Genomic DNA, 19,517 nt, shown 5'->3' with positions numbered 1-19,517 from the left:
GTATGGTTTGATGGGATTGCCTGTGAAGGTTAAGTTTAGGGCAAATTTGGGGCCATTACAAAATTATCGTTTGGAACTGCAATATATCTATTTCTTAAACAAATCATTATTTTCCTTTCATAAAAAAATGAATTATGAGGCGGTTCAGATTGATGATATTTTTAACCATACCATTTTTTTGGTGAAATTGCTAAAGATGTGCATATATTTAGTTTTTTTTATCAAATTTTGGCATAAGATATCCTTCCAAAAAATTTTGGTAATATTATCAACGTGCTAAAATGTTGACAATGCCAAAATTTGATAAGGTTTATTTTAGCTATAATATAAACAATCCTACATGACTTTCTTATAAATTAGGGCCTATTCAATTTGATGCTATTTTCAATCGTACCATTTTTTGGTAAAGTTGCCAAAAAAATATCTGTGTTTAGTTGGTTGTCAAATTTGATAAATATATAAAAAATCTTGCCAAAATTTTAACAATATTATTATCTTGCCAAGTAAAATTTTTAATCTGAATATGCCCTTGATCTTCTCTGTTACCGAACGGGCCCAAGCATGGGCCACCGCTGATGAGACTGACACGGGGTCCGCCGTACGAAGCCGGCCATTCCGCTCCGCGGCTCGTGGGGGCGAACAACCGCCCCTGACACACGAGTCACTCGCGCGGTACGACCCGGTCCTCACGGCTCACGCCATCGCATCGCACTCGACACCGTCCTCCCCACGCGGGGGCTCTCACTGAGAGGTGGGCCCATCAGGTCATACCCACACGACAAGTAACAAACGCCCCAGTCCAGGAGCAGTTGGGCCCGTACCGCCGCGCCGCCGCCGCCTGCAACCCGCCCATAGACCGGAGCCCATCCCCGCCGTGCGTTCGCGCCTCGAGATCGGGCGTAGGCCCGGTCCACCGCGTTGCGCCCGTGTCCCCACACGCCAGTGGGAGAGCCCCCGCACTGCCCCTCAGGTGGGCGTCCATTAATCGGGAACTCCACGCGCCGCTGCGTCCCTTCCCCCTCCTCTCCTTCCTCCTCCTCGTCCGCCATCTCAATCGAGAGAGCGAGCACACGAGAGAGAGAGAGAGGGAAGCGGAGGAGGGAGAAGAGATCAGAGGAAAGAGGAAGAGAGAGAGAGAGAGAAGAGAGAGAGAGTGAAGAGAAAGAGTAGCGTTGATACACCGTCGAATCGAATCGAATCGTGCCGGACCCCCACCATCGCCTCCCCTCTCCCCATATCGGAATCGGAATGGGGAGCATCGCATCCCTTCCCTTTCCTTTCCCTCTTGCGTTTGCGTGATTCGTACGGTTTATCACCGCCTCTTTCTCTTCCACTCTCCCCGTCGCATCGTCGTCACCGCCGCGCGCGCCGCAACGCCCACGCCCACCGGAAGTAGTAGCAGCAGCAGCAGCAGTAGTAGTACCAACATTCGTTTTCCCCTCCTCATCTCTCGTCTTTTGTATTCTGCTGCTTCTGATTAATGGAGGAGTGAAGTGGTCGGGTGTTGGTGTGGTGCTGTGTGACTGCTTGCTTGCAGCTGCTGTTGACGGCGGGAGCGATGGCGGGAGGAGGAGGAGTTGGAGGAGGCGCTGGCGAGCACGCGGCGGCGGCGTACTGGTACGACGCGTGCGAGGACGGCGCGTCGCTGCTGTGCGGCATCGACTTCGCCGCGTCCGCGGACTTCGACCCCGGCCTCATACCCGCGATGGACACCGGCGCCGACGACGGCTTCGTCGCCGAGATCGACAGGATACTCGAGAGCATCAACGCGGAGAGCTCCCCTGCGCCCCCACCCCCGCCGCCGCCGCCGCTACCTGAGCCCGTGCCTGTGGCTCCGCCGGAGCTACCGATTCAGGAAAAGCAATTACAGGTGGCCTCTGCGCCCGTGGCCAACAATGCCGTGGCGGTGGTGGGCGTTGTGCAGAGAAGTAAAGGCGTGGTGGCGAGGAAGGAGCCGAGGAGGGAGTCGCATGGCTGTGCTGCAAATGGCGGCGGCGGTGGGGAGTGGAGGGACGGGAAGCGCCCGCGCCTCGCCTCCGGTGGTGTCGGGGGACCGCGTCAGGAGTGGCGGCGGAGGCCGATGCTGCCACCACCGCCCTCGCGTGGGTGGGATGACAGGCGTGGAAGGCGCGATTTCGACAGGGTCCGCAAGCACGAGCACCATCGGCGCGAGGCCCGGGGTTTCTGGGAGCGTGACCGCGGCGGCAAGATGGTGTTCCGCTCAGGCACCTGGGAGCAGGAGTCTGACCGCGAGGCAAAGCGTGCCAGGACGCAAGATGGAGGCTCCATGGAGAAGAAGGCAGAGGCAGATAGGATGGGGGCTGCGCAGCGGGAGAAGCCTGTCGCGGAGGAGCGTGCAAGGCAATACCAGCTAGAGGTGCTTGAGCAAGCTAAGAGCAGGAACACAATAGCCTTCCTGGAGACTGGCGCAGGGAAGACTCTCATCGCCGTGCTTCTCATCAAAAGTGTGTGCGATAAAATGCTCAAGGAGAACAAGAAGATGCTTGCTGTCTTCTTGGTTCCCAAGGTGCCTCTTGTGTATCAGGTACAGATAAACGAGTGTGCTTTCAATCTGTAAAGGTTGGAAGTTTTGGGAGGAATAACTGTGTTACTGAAATTGCAGCAAGCTGAGGTGATTCGTGACAGAACCGGCTATCGTGTTGGGCATTATTGTGGAGAGATGGGACAGGATTTCTGGGATGCTAGAAAGTGGCAGCGCGAATTCGAGTCGAAACAGGCAAATTTATTTCTTCAATTTGCTTTTGCATTTCTAATTTTACACCATTATTATTGAGGATGTTTCATGGCCTAACTCTGAGCTGTACCTTTTCCTAAAATCGCTCTTATTTGACCAACACTTGTTTGTGCAATTCCCTCGGATATTAAATTGTATTATAATGGAGCAATTGCGTGAATGGCATTGCTATATATTATCAATGATAATACTCAAGACCTAGATAGCAGATTTCTAAAAAAATCCTTCATATATAGTACATCATTTTGTGAACGTGACCTGTGCATCCTTCATTCGTGATCATGGCTTTTGGTATCAATCAAGACATAGTGTAGCCGACTTGCCATGCATGAAAGAAAAATTGGGATGGTAAAAGGGATCGGCTACCTGATATATATTCTCGTAATTTTGGGATATATTGATAACCATCTTTATATTCTAATTAACCACAGCCTTTCGTTTTCTTGCACGTCCCATACTTGGCACGTTTTGCTCGTGTGGAAGTTGAAAATATCTCAATTTATCACGTGCTGTATGCCTGTATATCGATGGCTGGATGCGCATCCATCTGTGGAAATTATTTATGTTTTTCTATTACAAAAGGAAAGGCGTATTTGCATTGAATTAAATATCTTTTGTGATTTGCTCACATTAGATGCATTCCTTTTCACGCAGGTACTAGTTATGACAGCCCAAATTTTGTTAAACATCCTCAGGCACAGTATTATTAAAATGGATGCGATACATCTTTTGATTTTAGATGAGTGCCATCATGCAGTGAAAAAACATCCATATTCTCTAGTGATGTCAGAATTTTATCACACGACTCCGAAGGAGAAGAGGCCAGCAGTTTTCGGTATGACGGCTTCTCCTGTCAATCTAAAAGGTATTTCCCTGCCCTGTTTCCTGCCACCGTTTCCATCTTTCATGATCAATCGCTGTTTCATACGTAGATTCGCCGTTGGTTTTCATATGTTTGTTAATACTATTATGTGGATAGGAGTGACGAGTCAAGAGGACTGTGCCATCAAGATAAGAAATCTTGAGAGCAAACTAGATTCAGTAGTTTGTACCATCAAAGATCGTAAAGAGCTTGAGAAGCATGTCCCCATGCCTTTGGAAGTTGTTGTCCAATATGACAAAGCAGCCACTCTTTGGTCCTTGCATGAGCAAATCAAACAAATGGAAAGCACGGTTGAAGAAGCTGCACTCTCTAGCTCTAAGAGAACTAAATGGCAGTTCATGGGGGCTAGGGATGCTGGGTCTAGAGATGAGCTGCGTCTTGTCTATGGTGTTTCAGAGCGTACAGAGAGTGATGGTGCGGCTAATTTAATCCAGAAGTTGAGAGCTATAAATTATGCTTTAGGTGAACTTGGACAATGGTGTGCATATAAGGTATTTCTTTCATGTTGAACATTAGCGTCTCATTAATCATTGTGCATTTTTAATTGTTCTTCTCCTAATTTCAGGTTGCACAGTCCTTTTTGACTGCATTACAAAATGATGAAAGGGCAAACTATCAGGTTGATGTCAAGTTTCAAGAGTCTTATTTAAAAAAGGTTGTTGATCTGTTACACTGCCAGTTGACTGAAGGGGCTGCAATGAAAAGTGAGACCAGTGATGTTGAAATGCAAAATACTGAAAAACACAACACAAATGACCTTGAGGAGGGGGAGCTGCCTGACAGTCATGGTATTATTTTGTCTTAATTTTAAGTGTGTTATGTAGTTGTTGTTCCTTTAGATTTTCCTTTTAACCTTCCATCATTTTGATGCCCCTTTTTCGTTAATCTTTATCATTATGTGACTTAACTTCTCCATGCCATTTTGATGCCTACTTTGCTTTTAATATTTGATTATTTGACTTGTGAGTCTAGCTCAGTCTCTTTCTAATGATATCATTTTTCCCACCAGCTGTTTCTGTAGGTGAGCATGTAGATGAAGTTATCGGTGCTGCCGTAGCAGATGGTAAAGTTACTCCTAGGGTGCAGGCTTTGATCAAAATACTTCTCAAATATCAGCATACTGAGGATTTTCGTGCCATAATCTTTGTGGAGAGAGTTGTGACAGCATTAGTTCTTCCTAAGGTGAAGTGCTGTTGAAGTTTTATTTCTGTACATGTATTCCCTTTATATCCTTTTGTTAATGCTCTTTGTTTTTCTTTTTCTTTTTTTAACCTGATAGGTATTGGCAGAACTTCCATCTCTAAGTTTTATTCGATGTGCAAGCTTGATAGGCCATAACAATAATCAAGAGATGCGCGCGTGCCAGATGCAGGATACAATTTCAAAATTTCGTGATGGCCGTGTATGTTTCTTGACAATGTTAATTTATTTCATTTGTCAACGATAAGTGATAACCACCTGTCAGTTGCAGCTCATTTATTACTCAATGCCAGATGATTTCTCATAAATGTTTTTGACATGCCTTGCAGGTTACACTTTTAGTCGCAACAAGCGTTGCAGAGGAAGGGCTTGATATTCGACAGTGCAATGTTGTCATTCGATTTGACCTTGCAAAGACCGTCTTAGCCTACATACAGTCACGTGGTCGTGCAAGAAAGCCTGGATCTGATTATATATTAATGCTTGAAAGGTTAATTTTACTCGATTAGCAAATATAGACACAAAATTGAACGATTAAGCCTTTGGATTTGATATAGTGGTTATTTTTACTCAATTGGCTTGTAAATTTGTAAATGCACAGGGGCAATATATCACATGAAACTTTTTTGAGGAATGCTCGGAATAGTGAGGAGACGTTGAGAAAGGAAGCTATGGAAAGAACCGATCTTAGTCATTTGGATGGTACTTCTGTGTTGAGTCCTGTTGATACATCACCTGGTTCAATGTATCAGGTTGAATCAACAGGTGCTGTTGTCAGCTTGAACTCAGCAGTTGGACTCATACATTTTTACTGTTCACAGTTGCCAAGTGACAGGTAAATTATTTAATGTATTTTTAGTGTACAAAGCTTATTTAGAATATCATGGTGTCAGATTCAGCCTGATTTTCCAATTCTCAGATACTCAATTCTTCATCCGGAATTCATTATGCAAAAGTATGAGAAGCCAGGTGGTTCAGTGGAATATTCTTGCAAGCTTCAGCTCCCTTGTAATGCCCCGTTCGAAAAACTTGAGGGTCCTATATGCAGTTCAATACGACTGGCACAGCAGGTAATATGATGCTTTTGTTTGAGTTAAAAAAACCATAATAATACCAGTCCTGTAGCCCTTTTGGCCATCACTAACATGAAACCACACTTGTTCTCTTTGTGCAGGCTGTTTGTTTGGCTGCTTGTAAGAAGCTGCATGAGATGGGTGCCTTCACAGATACGCTCTTACCTGACAGAGGAAGCGGGGAAGGGGAAAAAACTGAGCAGAATGATGAAGGTGAACCACTTCCTGGAACAGCTCGCCATAGAGAGTTTTATCCTGAAGGTGTTGCTGATATTCTACGGGTGAGAAATTTCATTCTCACTCATTTATTTCTGTGCACTTTCCAGTGCAACTAACCATTATCTTGAATTTTTTTCAATGGATTCCAACAGGGAGAATGGATTTTATCTGGCAGAGATGGCTACCAAAACTCTCAATTTATTAAGTTATATATGTATTCTGTGAACTGTGTAAACGTTGGGACTTCTAAGGACCCTTTCGTTACACAACTTTCAAATTTTGCAATTATTTTTGGCAATGAGCTGGATGCAGAGGTATGTTCCATCATATGCATAATGCATGTCCTGAAACTTGAATAAAATAGTCTAAAACTGTAACATAAGCACTTGTTCTTTTCTTTTCAGGTTTTATCGACGACGATGGATCTCTTTGTTGCAAGGACAATGATAACAAAGGCATCTCTCGTATTCCGTGGACGAATTGAAATTACAGAAAGTCAGGTTGACCTTCTTGGCAAATGAAGAACTTCCATTTTCATGGTTTTACATTAATGTAGCTAATACCTAATATTGTGATTCCAGCTGGTGTTGCTGAAGAGCTTTCATGTTAGGCTCATGAGCATAGTACTTGATGTTGATGTTGATCCCTCAACTACACCTTGGGATCCCGCAAAAGCATACCTCTTTGTCCCTGTAGGAGCTGAGAAGTGTACAGATCCTTTAAGAGAGATTGATTGGACTTTGGTTAACAACATTGTTAACACTGATGCCTGGAACAATCCACTTCAGAGGGCACGCCCAGATGTCTATCTAGGCACCAATGAACGAACACTTGGTGGGGATAGGAGGGAATACGGGTTTGGGAAATTGCGCCATGGGACTGCTTTTGGACAAAAGGCCCATCCTACTTATGGTATTAGGGGAGCTATTGCTGAATTTGACATTGTGAAAGCATCTGGATTAGTTCCTGCTCGTGATAGAGGACATTTTAGTGATTATCAGAACCAAGGCAAGTTGTTCATGGCAGATTCATGTTGGAATGCTAAAGATCTTGCTGGAATGGTTGTCACTGCTGCCCACTCAGGGAAGAGGTTTTATGTGGACTGCATTTGCTATAACATGAATGCAGAAAATTCATTCCCTAGGAAAGAAGGCTACCTGGGGCCATTGGAGTATAGTTCATATGCTGATTACTACAAGCAGAAGTAAGATGACCTTTTATTTAATTCTGAAATCAAGGAGAGTGGCGCTTTAGTTTTTTTTACTCTTGAGTTCCCCATTTTCCTTCCCTTTTATGGCTTTACAACTTTAGAGAAATACAGCATGATTCACTGTCTTGTTCTCAGGTACGGTGTGGAGTTAATCTATAGGAAACAGCCTCTTATACGGGCCCGTGGTGTTTCATATTGCAAGAATCTTCTTTCTCCTAGATTTGAGCATTCTGACGGTAAAGTTATGCAGTCATTTTGTTTTATTATTTAATATTTCATTCTGAGCAGTGGTATATGACAATATTTTGAAGGAAAATAAACTAAAGTCTTATGTGATTATTATGCTACCATTTGTTCAACAGCTAGAGAAGGTGACTTCTCTGAGAACCTTGACAAAACATACTACGTGTATTTGCCACCTGAGTTGTGCCTTGTGCACCCACTTCCTGGATCACTAGTTCGTGGAGCTCAGAGGTTGCCCTCAATAATGAGAAGGGTGGAGAGCATGCTTCTTGCAGTTCAATTGAAGGACATAATTGATTACCCTGTTCCTGCAACTAAGGTAATCTCAGCATCCTTGACTACCCAAATGGTCATTTTTAGGAAAAGCATCTTATGTCCCCCCTGGTAGTCCCTTGCATTTTCTTACCTTTTTATAACACACCATTCTCATCTAGTGACTATGTGTTAAATAGGGCATCTAGCTTTAGTGGGTTCTGCTTGTTAGCTAGAAGACAGTAGCACATGTGACATGACTTCACACCGAATGTCAAATGTGGCATATTACCACAGGAGGCCCACAATTATCTTGAAATCTTGAATTTTGATTAGTGTTGGTAGGCAAGTGATAAACAAGGATTCACTCAGCATCCATAATTTATGTTAGTTTTGAAATAACAGGTAATCATCCTAAACTAAAGGGTGCTTGTAAGGACTATATTTCCAAAAGAATGATTAATTTTGGGAGGTTGCTGATTAACTGTATGCCATGTATCATATAGGGGGTACATGGTATTTTTAATTTTCTATCTGCTCCCTATTTTGCATTTCAGTGCCTCCCTGGAGTGCTCACCTAATATTTTCCTCTACTCTTTTTGACTCGTTGCATGTGGGCCAAAAATATAATTTTATTTTTGAAAAAAATGCTTATATATGCTTGTTGATTCATAAATTCACAAGTGCTTGTTGGGGTTCATGGCAGATACTAGAAGCCTTGACTGCTGCATCATGCCAGGAGACATTATGCTATGAAAGAGCAGAGCTGCTGGGTGATGCATACCTGAAATGGGTCGTGAGTAGATTCCTCTTCCTAAAATATCCTCAAAAGCATGAGGGACAGCTTACAAGGATGCGGCAGCAGATGGTTAGTAACATGGTCCTGTACCAATATGCTCTGAATAAAACCCTCCAATCATATATTCAAGCAGACCGGTTTGCTCCATCAAGATGGGCAGCTCCAGGAGTGCTACCTGTATTCGATGAAGAGTCTAGAGAGTATGAACCTTCCATCTTTGACGAGGAATCAACTGGTTGCGAGTTACAGAAGGAATCCTATGATGACTATGCAGATAACATGCAAGAAGATGGTGAAATTGAAGGAGACTCTAGCTGCTATCGGGTTCTGTCGAGCAAAACTTTAGCGGATGTTGTTGAGGCACTTATTGGGGTGTATTATGTAGCAGGAGGGAAAATCGCTGCAAACCACCTGATGAAATGGATTGGAATTCATGCAGAGTTGGATCCTGAAGAGATCCCACCTCCAAAGCCATATGACATTCCTGAGAGCATAATGAGAAGCATCAACTTTGACACGTTGAAAGGTGTCTTGGGTATCGAATTCCAGAATAAAGGTTTACTTGTTGAGGCCATAACACATGCATCGAGACCATCTTCTGGTGTTTCCTGTTACCAGCGTTTGGAATTTGTTGGTGATGCTGTGTTGGATCATCTCATAACCAGGCATTTGTTTTTTACATATACTGACCTACCTCCTGGCCGCTTGACTGATTTGAGAGCTGCAGCTGTTAATAATGAGAATTTTGCAAGGGTTGCAGTTAAGCATAAGCTGCATGTACATCTTCGCCATGGATCATCTGCATTAGAAACACAGGTAGGTATTTTTCTTTGTGGTGACAAACTAGACATTGTTGGTAGGTCTTGTTTGATTAGGAAGAACCTTTTTCCTCTTCTTTTCTGAAAGCAATGCTGACTCTTAATTCAATCTTCCGTAGATTCGAGAGTTTGTGAAAGATGTCCAAGAGGAGCTTTTGAAACCAGGTTTCAATTCTTTTGGGCTTGGGGATTGTAAGGCTCCTAAAGTTCTTGGTGACATTGTTGAGTCGATTGCTGGCGCGATATTCCTGGATAGTGGATATGATACCTCAGTTGTCTGGAAGGTAATCATTTCTGGACTGTTTGAAAGGGATCTTTGTTGAAGTGCTCATTCGATATAAGTTCTCTAAATAAAACTATTCTGCACCAGGTTTTTCAGCCACTCCTTCATCCAATGGTGACGCCAGAGACCCTTCCGATGCATCCAGTTAGGGAGCTCCAAGAACGCTGCCAACAGCAGGCTGAAGGCCTGGAATACAAAGCATCCCGAGCAGGCAACATAGCTACTGTTGAAGTATTTGTTGATGGTGTTCAGATCGGTGTAGCTCAGAACCCTCAGAAGAAGATGGCACAGAAGTTGGCAGCGAGGAATGCACTTGTGGTCCTGAAGGAGAAGGAAACCGCAACAAAGAAAGAAGATGAAAGGGATGGCGAGAAGAAAAATGGTGCTCAGATGTTCACCAGGCAGACCCTGAACGACATCTGCTTGAGAAGGCAGTGGCCAATGCCTCAGTACAGGTGCGTAAACGAGGGTGGCCCTGCCCATGCTAAAAGATTCGTCTATTCGGTGAGGGTGAACACTTCTGATCGTGGATGGACGGATGAATGCATTGGAGAGCCAATGCCTAGTGTGAAGAAGGCTAAAGACTCTGCTGCAGTTCTTCTCCTCGAGCTTCTGAATAGAGATTTCCCTGACAAGCCTGACGGTAAGCAGCCGTAGGCACTGTGGTTGTTATTGGTGGTGGCATTGTGGGCATTTGTGGTGTTAGGCATTCAGCATTCTTACACAAACACAAAATTAATTACCCATTCAGTGCTCCTCAGCTTTGGCTAATAAGGACATAACCAGAGCTGGTGAGTGAGAGTAGAGGATTATTTTTACCTGCGCTGGCGATTATAGTGGTGAGATGTGATAAATAGGAGCCGCGATAGAAAAAGGATAGCTTGATAGCATAGGATAGGCGCGGGGCCTCATAATTCTGTCGTGCAATGTGTAAACAAAACAATGCATTAATCCAATAAATTTATATTACCATTGCGCTGGCATGCTATGGATTTGGTGAACATCTTATTTCTCCTCTTAATTGACTCAAAATATCGAACTCTATTGGTGTTGCCGTTCAAACAAGTCTGAAAACTCCATTTAAGATGACACTAATATGGGAACATGCTATGAAAAGTTTGATGCAAAGTCCAGCAGCTGAACAAACAGGGCATCTTATGCAAACCCACGACGAAACGCCATAAAAAAAAACACGATACTGAAATGGGGGAAGAGAGGTGGTGCCAATGCAGCAGCAGGAGGGGGCTTCAGGCCGTGAGCTCCATGATGGCGCTCACAATGTCGCCGTCGTGCGCCTTGAGCGCCTTGACGGCCTTGGCCCGCGACACGCTGGCCTGCGTCATGACGAGGTCGATGTCGCGGGGCTCTATCCCTGTCTCGTCCACCTCTTCCTCCTCGTCGGCCGGCGCCGCCGCCGCCGCGTCCGGCTTGGACATCACCTTGCTCAGGTCTTGCATCCTGAACTGCTGCGCGGCCTGCGCCTGCAGCTGGGAGCTCAGGTCCTCGATCTTGGCCTCCCCGAATATGACGTACGTCTCCGACGTCGGGCTCTTGAAGACGTCAGGCTTGGACACCACGAACAGTATCTGAAACACACGGGATTCAGAGAAAACATTAATTCTGTCTTCCATTCGAATGAATAGATTGTTTGCAGCAGCTGCACAGTTTCTTACATTCTTGGCTCTCTTGATGGTAATCCTGCTGACTCCCGTGACGGGTTTCATTCCGAGCTTCATCATGGCCTTGCGGCTCTTCTTCTCGCTCCTGCTCTGCTTGGAGCCCTCGTTTCCGATTGCACCTTGTTCACCTTCAATTCAAGGTCATTTAAAACTGCAAGTCAGGCTATAAATCTTGCTATCTAGAGTAGTACATTAGTAATTGCTACAAGAACCGAAAGAGACACCATTAACGAAATCCAAGCACCCCGACGCACTAATACGTTTCTAAACAGTAGTAAAACCCAACTACCACACACGCTGCATTTCACATGGAAAGATTGCAGTATTAACGAAGACGAAACGAGAAGAAGAAGGAGAAGAGGAGGAAGAGAGTTAACCGTCTTCATCCTCATCCTCGTCGTCATCGTCGTCTTCTTCGTCGTCGTCATCATCCTTGGCATCCTCCACAACGGGGGCGTCGTCCTCCGGCTGCGCCTTGGCCGCGGCCTCGTCGGGCTTGACGGGCGGCGCGGCGCTGCTCTCCAGCTCCGCCTCGGCGGTCGCCACCGGCGCCGTTTGCTCGCTGACCATGTCGAGGAGGAGGAGGAGGAAGAGGAGACGAGCGAGGCTCGCGGTTGCAACAACGACTTGCGGTGGTGGCGCGCGCACCAGGAGGGTCGCCTCAGGATAAGGGGAGGGACCAGAGCCGAGTCCGCGCCCGCGTCCTCGCGCGGCGGCGACTTATCCCTTAACTTGCTGGGCCGCGCGGGGTGCTGGTGTCTTGGGTGCCGGACGCCAACGCAGGAGAGCACGCGGCCCATGGGTGGGTAGCCCGTCTCGTGCGGATGGAGTCGTGGCCCGCGCCGCGCGGCCGGCAAGCGAGGCATACGGCACGCGGCTCAGCGTGGTCGACGACAGGTTCAACCGTGCAACAGAGCATGATGGTGTGCGAACGGGCGCACCGCAGTCGGGTACCGGAGACCTGCATCACGAGGATTCATGCGCCAATCTCGACCGGGACAGTGTACGTGCCGAAATTTTTTCCTCTCTTTGCCTTCCTAGGCTTCTCCCTGAGTCTGAGCTTATGCACAGCACTACTAATTAGTAGGAGGAGTACCTGCGTATGGAGTGTCTCTTAGTAATATTTTGCAACACGGTGGCTGAAGGGTGATATCCACACATACATGCTTGCGTGTCGCCCAAACTCATGCACGAATATGTAGTGGAGCACTTGGGAGATCTGGAACTAATTAAGGCCGCTACCAAAAGTTATAGAACCACTATTTTTCTGTAGCTACAGCCAACATGTACACAACTATGCTGTATATACACACGTGTTGACGCATGTTTAAGTCCACGCAAAGTGCATACCGACTGCACTGCAACATAAAAAAAAATACTACATTGTTGCCGGGCGCATTAAGATGGCGAAGGAGTGTGCATCATGTGTAGCATATCTGATCGAATAGACTAAAACAACAATGTGCGACAATATGCATAATGAATTGAAAAGAAATCATCAAAAATCTCCAAACAAGTTAATGTCCTACTATAGGGCACTTCTCGCCTATCGAGCTCTTATTACTGGCTGCCCACGAGGAGATGCACTTGATAGTGCAGTGACAAGGGATGTGTGGTTTCAATGTCGAGGTCTCGTGTTCAATTTTCAATGCGCTCATAATTTCTTATCAAGAAATATTTGGAGGCACATCTCTTTCTCCAAATCTCGTTTTTTTACTAGGTGCCCGTGTCCTAGAGCGGATTGGACGGAGGGAGGTGATGGTGGTGGAGAACGACACTGGCACCATCGAGCACGAAGATGGGTTGACACTAACATATGATCCCCCTACTCCCTGCTATCAGCAGAGTTGCCTTGATCGCGTCATTAGCTCTTAACACCACGGTGGCCGATGTCTCCCTCCAACTAAGTGGCACCACGTCTCTACATTGGATCTGCTCGACATAGTGTGTAGGCGGCATCGTTGTGGTGTTGTGTCAAGAGCACGTTCCATTACCGCCAATGGCATGGGTGGCGTAGAGATGGAGCTTCTCCACACCAATAGATAAGGAGATAGGTGGAACTGGAGGAAAGTTTTTAAACTTTTTGAACCTTTTTAATTTTTAGTTTTAAAATAAATGCTTCTAAAAACTTATTCTCAAAATTTGAACCTTTTGGTCACACTATCCCGCCTGACGTGATAAAACAACACTAACATGCCATATGCAATGGACGTGACAGTTTTATCCAGCCACATCAGTAAGAGCGGCGTGACTAAATAACGTTGCCACGCTAGCGAGACTGGCATGACCAAATAACGCTATCACACCAGCGAGACCGCCGTCATAGTATTGTTTTGCCAGCCAACTGGCTGGCATGGCTAAAGGTTTAGATCCGAAAATAAGGTTTTGAAAAGTTTATTTTTAAAATAAAAAGGTTCAAAAGTAAAAGAAAAAACACAATGGAGGGGGCCGGGGGAGGATCCTATTGTTGTTGCCGTCAATTCTTTTTTAAATATTACATATATACCCTCACAGTCACAACTCGGTAGTGGCACATTCGTTGCTCATGGATTCAAGGATCACCAGTCACTACGGCCGTGCCGCCGTGGCACGTACATATTTGAAGAAATCTAAAATATGGCCATCCGGTCGTGACGCCCATTGGAACACAGTCCACCAAATCTGCTTACCACCAACCCGAGTTCAATGGGAACGTGCATGATGTAGTGACCCATGAACTCAGTAATGGCCTCTCTCTCAAGTTGATGCCGGACACACATGTAATTCGTGGCCAAATCCTACTCAACCTGGAGCTAATTTATGCTTCAGTGTGCCCCAATAACCCAATTACCCGGCGCTATCCAATCACACACGCCCCCACCCACCCAAATACACTTTCCATGGTCGATCTGCAGGTTGGCCACAATCCCAGTATCCCACATTGCAAATCACGCGAGTACGTGGCACTTCACCTAACAATGTGCAATGCCTGGCCGCGGGCTATATATGTGTGTTAACCTCGACGACTTAATTGCCAGTTAATTAAGCTAGCTTGTGTCAGCTCACCAATTAAGTGACCACTGTACTAGCTCGAACGGGTGGCTAATTGTGTACTAATGATGCGGTTGATCATGACGGCGGAATCAGCAGCAGTGTCGGTCTTGTGGTTATGCACCATGGCAATCGTGTGTGCCGGTTTCCCTGCCAACGATGGGTCACTGCACCCCAACTTCTACGCGGCGACGTGCCCGCAGGCGGAGACCATCGTTCGCCAGGAGGTCACCCGGGCCCTCTACACCAACATCGGCTTCGCTGCCGGCCTCGTCCGCATGCACTTCCACGACTGCTTCGTCAGGGTACGCACGCACGCGAATTAATTCACCATGCAATGCATCATGCAAAATGGATTATCCATCCATGCATGCAGGGGTGCGACGGGTCGGTGCTGCTGGAGTCGACGTCGGACAACGTCGCGGAGAGGGACTCGCCGATCAACAACCCGAGCCTACGCGGCTTCGAGGTCATCGACGCCGCCAAGGCTCGGCTGGAGGCCGCCTGCCCAGGCGTCGTCTCCTGCGCCGACGTCCTCGCCTACGCCGCCAGGGACGGCGTCGCGCTCACCGGGGGCCCCCGCTACGACGTCCCGGGCGGCCGGAGGGACGGCACGGCGTCGCTCGAGCCGGAGGTGGCGGACAACATCCCGGCTCCGACGTTCACGCTGGACCAGCTCACCCAGAGCTTCGCCGCCAAGGGCCTCACACAGGAGGAGATGGTCACCCTGTCCGGCGCGCACACCGTCGGCCGCGCGCACTGCACGTCGTTCAGCGACCGCCTCTACAACTTCAGCGCGACGGGCGCCGCCGACCCCAGCGTCGACCCGGCGTTGCTGCCGCAGCTCCGCCGCGCGTGCCCGGCCGCGGGACCCGACGGCGCCGTGGACGCCGGCCTCGTCGTGCCCATGGAGCCCCGCACGCCCAACGGCTTCGACGCGCTCTACTACTGGGCCGTGCTACGCAACCGCGCCCTCTTCACCTCCGACCAGGCGCTGCTGTCCAGCCCGCCCACCGCCGCGCAGGTCAGGCAGACCGCGTACGGCGGGTACCCGTGGAAGCTCAAGTTCGCCGCCGCCATGGTGAAGATGGGGCAGATCGAGGTGCTCACCGGCGGCAGCGGCGAGATCAGGACCAAGTGCAGCGCCGTCAACTGAAAGATTCATCGTCTGCTCATCTCAGTTTGCTGTCTTGCTCTTGCTTGTGTGGAAGTAGAAATAATTTGTTGCGAACGAGCTAGCAAGCTCCTATCTCTGCTATGCCACTTTGCTTTAAGGTGTGTTTGAGAATAAGGGGATTGGGGAGATTGGGGAGATTGGGAAGATACGCAAAACGAGGTGAGCCATTAGCACATGATTAATTGAGTATTAACTATTTCAAACTTCAAAAATGGATTAATATGATTTTTTAAAGCAATTTTCCTATAGAAATTTTTTTATAAAAAACGCACCGTTTAGTAGTTTGGGAAGCGTGCGCGCGGAAAACGAGATGCTTTTCTCTCTCAATCCCCCAGATCGCCCGGAACGAACGAAGCCTTAGGCTGCGTTCGTTTGTGTGATATAGGGTGAGAAAACACCTCGTTTTCCGCGCACACGCTTCCCAAACTACTAAACGGTGCGTTTTTTGTAAAAATTTTCTATAGTAAAGTTGCTTTAAAAAGTCATATTAATCCATTTTGAAATTTAAAATAGTTAATACTCAACTAATCATGCGCTAATGGCTCACCTCGTTTTACGTGTCTTTCCAATCTCCCCAATCTCCTTCTCCTCAAACACACCCTTAGTGGTCTGCTCTATCATTATGTGTGACGGCCTTAAAAAAAAAGAAGTGTGTGATGAAGTTTCCTACTTTGATAGGAAAAAGTACATCGAAGGTCCCTCAACTTGTTATCGAATTACAAAATCGTCCTCCAACCACAAAACCAGATACATGTCATCCCTCAACTTACAAAACCGGGCCACTCTAGGTCCCTAGGCAGTATTGACTCTGGTTGACCGCGGTTTTGTCCAATGTGGCAGTTGAGTCAGCGTGGACCCCACATGTCAGTGAAACACAACTTTTCCCCCCTTTCCCCTCTCTTCCCTTATCCTTTTCCCGTGCACGAGCGCTACCGACAGCGACGGGAGGCGGCGTTGAGAGCTCGCGCTGCGGGAGAGGAAGGGGCTGTGGCAGCAGGTGCACACCGTCATCGGCGCGGCGCGTGCGCTGGAGGCGGCACACAGCAAGCTTGTGGAGCAGGATTGTGGGCGACAGGAGGAGGCCGAGGGGAAGCTGTGGGCGACGGCGGAGGCGGCTGTGGTGGCGATGGCGGCGGCGCCCAGGGCGGAGGGGAAGCAGGTGCTCACATACCTTGTGCTCGCGTCGATGTGGTTGTCGTCGTTGCCGGCAAGGTGGGGGGGGGGTGTTAACAACCAAATTTGGTAACATCGGCATCGGAAAAGGAGATTAGATCGAAGTGGAGTCGGAGGCAGAGATCTATCCGAGAACAGAGCAAGAATCGGCTGGAGTCCAGATCGGTTACGATTAGGATCGGCTGGGTCTAAGTCGGACTAGGTAAGCCGATGCAGCCGATTACGACAGTACGACTTGGTGTATGACATCGGGTTGAATTGAGGTGCTTCAAGATGATTGCCGCACATGGATAGAGTCCTGAGAAGGCAATTGTATCTATTAATTAGGATGTTTTATGTAATTTCCTTAGAGATATGTTTGGGCAAAAGTCTGCCGCAAAGACTTATGGTATATTAGAGTTTGTTAGAGATAATGGTCGTGTCCGGTATGGACATATCTTGTAATTCTTGGGTATAAATAGACCCCGAGCCCTATGTAAAAAACAACAACACACGTTCAATACAATTTCGGCGCATCGCCACCTTTTTGCTTTAGTTTTATTTCAACGAGTTCCTGCTTTCGAGTTGAGCTGCATCGGTTTCGATCTTCAACAAGAGGTAAAACTTGTTATGACGGCTTGTGTTCTCGGGATTAGTGCTTCCATTTTTATGATACTCTAATCTTGTTTACGTAATTCGTCGTGTTATCATATATCATACATAATCTCTAACAATATCGCTACCTAACCTACAATCGGCTAACATCTGTTAGTAGAGGGCAGCCGATTAGGTTAGATCTTGTAGCGCCCGTTCCGTCGTGGCGCCTAGCGGGAAAACTATCTCTTAAAAACCTTAATTGCGAAATCTGTTTCTTTGCTTGTTGTCTAGTGTCCGTGCCATCTCAGATCTCAAATCCCCGATCTATCGTCAAGCTTAATCCCGAATCCAAAATCCGTCCCAAATCAAATTCCTCCGCAAAAGTCTATTTTGCCTCCCTCAGGTTCGATGGGCCGAATTCCTCTCGGCCCATCTCTCCCTCCCTCCCCATCTCTCTCTCTCTCTCTCTCTCTCTCTCTCTCTCTCGCTCTCACTCTCCCTCTCTCCCCGCTCTGCCCGAGCCACGCCGAGCGCCTCCCCCTCGCTCTCCCTCTCCCCGCCTCCATCCCCGCGAGCTCCCCGCCCGCGAAATCGGCCCCGCGCGCCGTTGCTTCGCGCACGCGCCCGCGTGGTCGCCACCCGTGCCGCGCCTGCGCCGTCTGCGCTGCCCGGCCCCGCTGCCCTGCCGCGTGCCCGAGCCGCGCCGCCCAAATCGCCGTGCCGCCCGTTGCTTCCCGCGCGCGCACGCCGTGGTGGCCGACCGCCTGGTTGCCGCCGCCGTCAGCCTCTGCCGCACCTGTCCGCGCCTGCCGTCCGTGTCGCCGCTCCGTTCCAAACCGCCCCCGCTGTCATCGCCGTCGTCATCGACTCGGCCCCGCCTCTCCCCGCGCGTGTTTCCAAGGAAAGGAGGCAGGGCTCTTCCTCATCGCCCTCTCTCCCTCGTTCGTTTCCCAAAGAGGCAAGGGGCAAGCCCCCCTTTCTCCCTTCCTTTTTCCTTTTCTCTTCCCCGCCGGCGTCATCCGCCTCTGTCGCCGTTTTGGCCGCGAGCACCGAGCGCTAGCTCGCGCCTTGACTGCCCAAGGTCGGTTTCCAAACCGACATTGCCGCCCTATAAACCCAGGCGCCCTCCCTTCCTTTTTCCCCTCCCAATCTTCCCCGTTTTTCGCCCGCGCCATTGCCGTCCCTCTCGCCGACCGCCGCCGTCGCGTGTGCCGGAGGAGCCGGTGCGCGCAAGGACACGGAAGGGGACTCCGGGCGCTCGTCTTCTTCCTCTTCCCCGGCCTGAGGCGAAGAGATCACTCCCGTGCCGTCGGCCCCTCGTCACTGCGCCCCATCACCCCGCACGGTAGTGCTTCTCTCCGTTCCCCCTTCTCGTTCCATCTCCTCCCCTTAGACTCGGGTAGTAGCACGAGTAGCCTCCCATAGCTAGCTAGCGCCGCCCCGACCGTTGCCGCTGCTCGCTGTGTGCTCGCCGCCGTCGCCGCCCGTGCTCCGTAGCGCCCGCTCGTCGCCGGCCTCGCTCGGCGTAGCTCCGCCCAATCCGACGCTAGCAACGGATTCCCGGAGTCGCGTAGATGCTTTAGCTTGCCCGAATCAGTCTCCCGTCGCGCCGTCGCCGTTTCCCCCTTCTCTCGCCGCCGGTTGCCACCGCCGCAATCCGCCGCCGTCGAGCATCCCCCGGCGAATCCGAGCCGTTGGCTCGTCTCCCCTCGTCCCGTGCAACCTCCCGGTGTGCTCGCTTTCGCCTGTATCGCCGTGGTTCGCTCCGCCGCTCGCCGCCGCCGTCCGCCGTCCGTTCCGACCGACGTCGTCGTCTACCTCCCGCCGGCCCGCGTGGCGGCTACGTAGGCGCCACGTCGGCGCCACCTCGGCCGCGACCGGGTCAAGCTGACCCCGGTCCGCCACTCCCTCCAGCCCTGCCTGCACATGCGGTCCACCGCGAGCCGTGAGGCTGCGCGTGGGCCCGCCGCACCGCGTCCTCCGCGAACCGCGCGCATGCGCCGTGCCTCCCCTCCCCAGACCCTAGCACGCCCCGCGTGCACCTCGCTCACGGTGAGCCAAGCCGCCGACAAGCGGGTCCTACCCTGGACCACGCGGGATGGACCCGGCCCACCGGCTTCCTCACTCCTCCCCGCCCGCGCGCATGC

General features: G+C 49.3%; 3 protein-coding genes across 3 annotated transcripts; 2 read left to right on the top strand and 1 right to left on the bottom strand.

Annotated features, from left to right (window-relative positions):
* Positions 1–996: 996 nt before the first annotated feature.
* Positions 997–10,718, top strand: LOC4331440 (endoribonuclease Dicer homolog 1). The gene is made up of 19 exons (XM_026023643.2): positions 997–2,545; positions 2,624–2,737; positions 3,410–3,620; positions 3,735–4,129; positions 4,204–4,426; positions 4,648–4,820; positions 4,918–5,040; positions 5,168–5,328; positions 5,440–5,673; positions 5,758–5,908; positions 6,013–6,192; positions 6,283–6,444; positions 6,535–6,630; positions 6,712–7,334; positions 7,476–7,576; positions 7,703–7,902; positions 8,542–9,450; positions 9,572–9,736; positions 9,823–10,718. The coding sequence occupies exons 1-19, from the start codon at positions 1,559–1,561 to the stop codon at positions 10,390–10,392; spliced, it is 5,778 nt and encodes a 1,925-aa protein (XP_025879428.1). The 5' UTR covers positions 997–1,558; the 3' UTR covers positions 10,393–10,718.
* A 38-nt stretch (positions 10,719–10,756) lies between these two features.
* On the bottom strand, positions 10,757–12,109 carry LOC4331439 (nascent polypeptide-associated complex subunit alpha-like protein 1). The gene is made up of 3 exons (XM_015775700.3): positions 11,792–12,109; positions 11,409–11,542; positions 10,757–11,321 (listed from the first exon to the last, which is right to left on the bottom strand). Exons 1-3 carry the CDS (start codon positions 11,982–11,984, stop codon positions 10,983–10,985), a joined length of 666 nt encoding a protein of 221 aa, XP_015631186.1. The 5' UTR covers positions 11,985–12,109; the 3' UTR covers positions 10,757–10,982.
* A 2,344-nt stretch (positions 12,110–14,453) lies between these two features.
* On the top strand, positions 14,454–15,724 carry LOC107280449 (peroxidase 5-like). The gene is made up of 2 exons (XM_015775699.3): positions 14,454–14,749; positions 14,821–15,724. Exons 1-2 carry the CDS (start codon positions 14,510–14,512, stop codon positions 15,598–15,600), a joined length of 1,020 nt encoding a protein of 339 aa, XP_015631185.1. The 5' UTR covers positions 14,454–14,509; the 3' UTR covers positions 15,601–15,724.
* The last annotated feature ends 3,793 nt before the right edge of the window (positions 15,725–19,517 follow it).

This window comes from Oryza sativa, chromosome 3 (genome assembly GCF_034140825.1).
Source record: "Oryza sativa Japonica Group chromosome 3, ASM3414082v1".
Lineage (NCBI taxonomy): Eukaryota > Viridiplantae > Streptophyta > Magnoliopsida > Poales > Poaceae > Oryza > Oryza sativa.
The sequence above is the reverse complement of the archived record's forward strand: the minus strand, read 5'-3'. Positions and strand labels throughout refer to the sequence as shown.

Excerpts from the sequence above, each read along its gene's own strand:
- LOC107280449 (XM_015775699.3), top strand. The coding sequence starts at position 14,510 with ATGATGCGGTTGATCATGACGGCGGAATCAGCAGCAGTGTCGGTCTTG. Across the intron at positions 14,750-14,820 it reads TCCACGACTGCTTCGTCAGG|GGGTGCGACGGGTCGGTGCT; the intron begins GTACGCACGCAC and ends CCATGCATGCAG.
- LOC4331439 (XM_015775700.3), bottom strand. The coding sequence starts at position 11,984 with ATGGTCAGCGAGCAAACGGCGCCGGTGGCGACCGCCGAGGCGGAGCTG. Across the intron at positions 11,543-11,791 it reads CGAGGATGAGGATGAAGACG|GTGAACAAGGTGCAATCGGA; the intron begins GTTAACTCTCTT and ends CTTGAATTGAAG. Across the intron at positions 11,322-11,408 it reads CCATCAAGAGAGCCAAGAAT|ATACTGTTCGTGGTGTCCAA; the intron begins GTAAGAAACTGT and ends CGTGTGTTTCAG.
- LOC4331440 (XM_026023643.2), top strand. The coding sequence starts at position 1,559 with ATGGCGGGAGGAGGAGGAGTTGGAGGAGGCGCTGGCGAGCACGCGGCG. Across the intron at positions 2,546-2,623 it reads AGGTGCCTCTTGTGTATCAG|CAAGCTGAGGTGATTCGTGA; the intron begins GTACAGATAAAC and ends CTGAAATTGCAG. Across the intron at positions 6,193-6,282 it reads GTGTTGCTGATATTCTACGG|GGAGAATGGATTTTATCTGG; the intron begins GTGAGAAATTTC and ends GGATTCCAACAG.